Source organism: Meleagris gallopavo, chromosome 1, assembly GCF_000146605.3.
Source record: "Meleagris gallopavo isolate NT-WF06-2002-E0010 breed Aviagen turkey brand Nicholas breeding stock chromosome 1, Turkey_5.1, whole genome shotgun sequence".
Taxonomy (NCBI): Eukaryota; Metazoa; Chordata; class Aves; order Galliformes; family Phasianidae; genus Meleagris; species Meleagris gallopavo.
In genome coordinates this window covers 83,388,709-83,394,188 of record NC_015011.2, presented here as the reverse complement: position 1 = coordinate 83,394,188, position 5,480 = coordinate 83,388,709, and the positions used below count along the sequence as shown (strand labels likewise).

The 5,480-nt window shown below is 40.4% G+C and overlaps 1 protein-coding gene across 2 annotated transcripts in view; it reads right to left on the bottom strand.

Annotated features, from left to right (window-relative positions):
* Positions 1–4,366, bottom strand: part of NXPE3 (neurexophilin and PC-esterase domain family member 3) — a 21,539-nt gene extending 17,173 nt beyond the window's left edge. The window contains exons 1-3 of one of the 2 annotated variants that reach the window (XM_019619356.2): positions 4,346–4,366; positions 1,888–1,938; positions 1,307–1,514 (exon numbers count right to left, since the gene is read on the bottom strand). In XM_019619356.2, coding sequence (XP_019474901.1) covers positions 1,307–1,399 — 93 coding nt within the window. In that variant the 5' untranslated portion in view covers positions 1,400–1,514; positions 1,888–1,938; positions 4,346–4,366. Of the gene's footprint in view, positions 1–1,306; positions 1,515–1,887; positions 1,939–3,817; positions 3,951–4,345 lie in introns of those variants that run through there. The other variant, XM_010720457.3, reaches the window with a different exon arrangement.
* Between the last annotated feature and the right edge of the window lie 1,114 nt (positions 4,367–5,480).

Sequence of the window (5,480 nt, the reverse complement as noted above, 5' to 3'; positions counted from 1 at the left end):
CAGCATTGTCATATAGTTCATTTGTTCTTTGTTCTTTTTGTCTGCTGGTGAGAGGTGGATGGTTGGACAACATGATCTTAGAGGTCTTTTCTAACCTTGGTGATTCTATGATTCATCCTGAATTTTGAATGTTTCCAAGCAGATACTCAGTCTTACTGCAAGGACTTTTGCTGTTTTGCACTGTTTGCCCTGAATCCGGCACCCACAGTGGAATAGGCAATGAACATTTGTTATTTTATAATATGTAGCATGGGAAAAATATCTCAGACATTATCCTTGCCCTTATCTGAACCTCCAACTCAGCAGTGCCTTTTTAGGCATAAGAAGGGATCACTTTACTTGGGCGTCACTAGCCAGAAGATAAAGACTTTGCAAGTAGGTTACATGCAACTTAAACTTATAACACATTTATCAGCTAATACGAAAAATAATTAGGATTTACTGTTAGGCTAAGCATTATGCTCACCTGCCAAATGCTGCAATGGAAAGTCTGGGCAAGCAGCCACAGGGAAGAGTCAGCCTCCAAGGCTCCCTGCAATGGATCCTCAGTGATGTTATTTAGCTTGACTTCAGTGAGACTCCCCTAATATCCTCATAGACAAACTGATGCAAACTGCTACATAAATGCAGACGAAGCTGGACTGAAAACTGACTAACTGATCTGCCGTTGTGATCAACAGCATAAAGTCCACCTGCAAAAATAGAATTAGGGTTTCTGGTAGATAGCCAACTGATCAGGTGAAAACTCATTTTCTTGCCGCAATGTGTTAACAAGAACATATCCAGTTAACTGAGGGAAGTGCTAATTTCCCTCAGCTCAGCCATGGTAGAGCCGTATCTAAAGCGCTATATCTGTTTACTACATCTGTTTTTTGTACACCTACTACCACAGTTAAAGTGAAGAGACCAGCTGAGAATCCCTAAGATGACTAAGGGTTTGGAATACGTGACATACCAGAAGTCACTAAAGGAAGCAGATTTTCAATAGTCTGGAAAAGATCAAGAAGGGATCTTTTTTACTACCCAAATTGAAGTTAGAAATTGTAGTCAGAAGCAGACAGTAAAAGGACAAGAGGCAACTTCCACATGCACGTATTGGTAATGTTCTTTATATACAGCAATGAAAGGCTGCCCAGACAGGCTGTAGAATGCCTCCTTGCTGAAAGACATCTAAATTCAACTCAAGAACATAGTGAGCAAATCAAAATAACTTTGAAGTTATCCCTTCGAGTGTTGGAGATCTCCATACACACCTTCTGCTCTGAATTTTTCTGCGATTCCAACCATCCAAACCATCTCCACTTACCTCTAACTGAAAAAAGTTATGGACCAGCACCACAACAGCCAGTACTGCCATAAGAAGGCAGAAGATTTGCAGTCTGAATGAGTCACGCCACATTGTCCATTCATGTCTTTTCCTCCCATGTTAGATGCTGCCATGATTTCCATTCATCACAAACATGAATGTCATTTCGTCTCAGTAGTGCACACTTCAGTTGACTTCCACTTCATTCCTGCAAATACATTTACAAGAATTATATAAAGCCCCCCCAGAATTACTTGGAGTTGAACACACAAAGTATATAAGTGGTGGAACTCTTCACTACAACAACTGGTTTAACAGACCTGGTAAGTCTATAATCAGATTTTTGAGGCAATCTGAACAGCACTGTCTATAATTCTAATGGGTATATCAAGGCAAAAACATCATAAAGGCAATTTCACCTGTATTTGACAGAGAAAAATAAAAAGAAAAATGTGATTTCCTTCTGGCAACTAAGAAAATAACCATCTTATTTATCTATTAGGCCACACTGTCACCATCCAGCCATTTTAAGCCCAAGACTTTTAGCAGAAACTTGTGGTTTTAGGCATCCCCACATTTACCTGATTGGAGACTGCAAGAAGTTATCAAGGACTGAGGTCTGAAGCAAGTCTCTGTAAGTAAGACAAAAGGTATGTCATGCAAAAGGCTAAGAGAGGGAAGCAAATAGCTGTAACACCTAGCAGTTCAAGAAGAGATGTGTAACAGAGCTGGATGCATTAAAATAGAGTGAAAAACTTTAGAATTCCTCTAGATGTTGGACTACATCCTCTCTGATTTTTATCATTCCTTTAATACAATGCATTTTTACAAAGATCTAATGATTAAAAAAAAACTTCTTGAAGAATGCAGGATTGTTTTTATGAAATTCAATATGTAATAGCCATGCTTTTATAAAACTTAATTCTCAAGAAATATGATGTTTCCTCGATACTGCTTGATAGCTGATGAACAACTGTGATACAGAACTACAGACTTAACAGTTGATAAACAGTTCTCGCAGCTTAATGCTTTTCAAGTTTGAATCTTTTGTCTTTCTCCTTTCTGAACGGGATAACTTCAAGGCAGTGATTTTGCAAGCTAAACGGGTTTCATTCTTACAGAAGGAGAGGATCTGAACTTGGAAATACAACAGATGGCAAGCAGAGGCAGTCAAAAGAACGCAGTCCCCTCAAATCCAATATTCTCCACACAACGTTACTCAAACAAACATCTACCAAGTGCAACAACATCACATGATTAGATAAGCATTGCACAACCTTCTATAAATAGTTTAGCTGAAAAGCAACAGTATTTATTCAGACTGTATGAAGAACATCGCATGAACTTAAATATAATGATATTTTGAATATCACAATTACCTAATTAAATCTTTCACTAGATGAGCATAGATTAGAATCCTGAAATATACTACTGCATAACCAGGACAGTCTCAAAATAGACTGTACATGGAATTGCTTTATAAGGATTATATGGATTATAACTGCAGTTGCTTTGCAGAGAATTACAGAAAACATATCTCCAACTGACAAACAAGCATCAAAAGAGGAAAACATCCATTAAAATAGAAGTATCCAACTGATCTAATGCAAAACAAACAAACAAAAAACCCACAAAAAACAGACTTATTGCAATAGCTCTGTGTTAATATAAAGTATTAAGTTTGGATAAAATAACAGATAGGTTTTTAAGCTATCCTCCATGAATCTCTTAGACTGTTCCCTCTTTGTTGTATTGTATTTCCAGAAGACATCTGGGAAGTAGCAGTCCTCCATGAGAAGAAGGGCTAGCGAGCACGAGACTTCTCCTCACCGCACACAGAATAGTTTACCTACCTCTTTGTCCTGGTTGGGTAACTGAATCCCACTTTAATGTCAGCCTTACTGGCCTTTTCCCTGACTTCTACTCTGAGATACTCAACCCGTTCATAATTACTGCCAAGCTCTATGCAGACAAGGTGTATCCTAACTTAAAGGGCTACCCCATCTCCTCTCCTATCTCTCTTCCCTAAAAAGCATGTAACCATCAACACTGGGCAAGTGAATAGCTCACCATGTCTCACTGAGGCCAATCACATAGCCCAGAGACTTTAAACTTTCAGTTTCTCTTGTTTCTTTCTCACACTGTGAGCATTCATGTAGAGGCATTCAAGCTGGGCCCCTAATTAAACCAATTTATTGCACGAAATATCTGGAATTGCCCCATGCTGCTCTCCAGGTGCCCTCCTGGAGACCTCTGATCCCTCTCCTGGTACTGTAACCAGTAACATTTCAGTGGATTGAGGCTCCCCTCCTCTGCTAGTTGTAGTTTAAGAGCTCTCTCCATCAACTTGGCAAGCCTGTAACTGAAGATGCTCTTCTCAAACATGTTTCATAGCTCTCTTGCTAGAAGAGAAATTTTGCTCAAAAATACTACATCTCCGTAAAAGTCACATGCTCCAAAACAAGCAATAGCGTGCTTTTAGAGCTTTCTTTAGTAAAGGCCTCAACTTACTTCCAGCTTCATCATCAGTGAAGAACAGATCTAGCTCATCTTTTATATAACACAAGCTATTTAAGCAAGACAAAAAGCCTTCAATTCTTCCTGTATCCTTGAAGTGTTCTCTGGAGGCATCCGTCTAAAAGGCAGAAAATATCCTTGGAAAAAATAAAGAGGAAAGACAGAGGAATTGTATGCATATATGTGCATATATAATATAGAACCATAGGGGATGGAAGTGACCCCATAGAGTCTAACCCTCTGCTAAAGCAGATTTCCTACAATGGGTCACTCAGGTAAACAGTCCAGGTAGGTCTTGAATACCTCCAGAGAAAGAGACTCCACCACCTCTCTGGGCAGTCTGTGCTAGTGGTCCGTCACCCTGACAGTGAAGATCTTCCTCATATTTATATACAACATCCTGTTGTAATGCTGTAATGCAATGGAAAGTGCAGCAGTGACAGCAGAGTAGCAAAGCCCTATGCTGCAGCAAGTGAGGGCTTGCTCAAATGCAACAACCACAGATATAAAGAGGCTGTTTACCTTCAGAAGGCCTCAGTTACACAGGGATCTTCAGCAAGATACCAGTACCACCACTGCCAACCCTTTAATGAGATGTGGGAAGGAGTGGATCCTGGCTCCACCCCTTCCAGCACTCAGGTGGACTGCTTGCACCTGAGCTCCCCTGGGTTGGCCCTGCCTTCCTACCAGGTGCTCAGTCACTGCTTCAAGCTGTGACTTAGTATTTCCGCTACATCTGTGTTCCAGTTTATGCCCAGTGCTCCTTGTCCTGTCACTACACAGCACTGGAAAGAGCCTGGACCCAACCATTTAATTCCCACACTTTAGATATTCATGAAGAGTGATGAAATCCCCTCCCTGCCTTCCAACTCTCCAGACTGAACAGTCCCAGTTTTCTCAGCCTTTTCTCATTTGGGAAATAATTCAGGTCCCTTTTATGTATATTTATATACATATTTATATTTATATATATACATATATAAATATAAAATGTAAACTGTGTGTGCATACACACTATTTGCTTTCAGCAAAGTCTCTTATGCTGGTGGTTTGCTTCCAAAAGTAAACAAAACATGACAGGCAGTTAAGATTCTTTTATAAGATATATATATTTTTCTATAGCAAATCAGGGGTTTTATTTATTTATTTATTACATTTTTCACTTCAGTCCTACGCTTACTTCTCTGCTCATGAAGTATTACTCCTATCAGCTTTGCACCACTTCAAGTTATTATATCCATTGCTTTTTCCAAGGTTACAAAAGAAACACATGAGATTAACGACGTTTTTATGATCAGCCTTCCAGTTCTCTGACGCCCATTTACAGATCTGCTTTTTATTTTATATCACTGTCACCTCTGCCCCCAAACACCTGTGAGCCAATAGGGCTGCCAAAGCACATATCAGTGCATCCACCTCAAAGAACTGCGGTGCACATCGCTAAGATACAGATCTAATCCTGGTGATGGCTCTTGTATGCTAGGCACTCAGCTGCTGCAGTCAGAGCAGAAGAGAGGCGCAGCCGCTTCTCCTAGCCGAGGCTCGCTCCCCAGACAGCCCTGACATTCAGAGGTCATCACAAGCCATTGGCAGGAGCTCGCTTTGCTGCAGCTTGCTGCAGCTCCTCCACCCTGATAAACACGCGCTGCCACAGCGC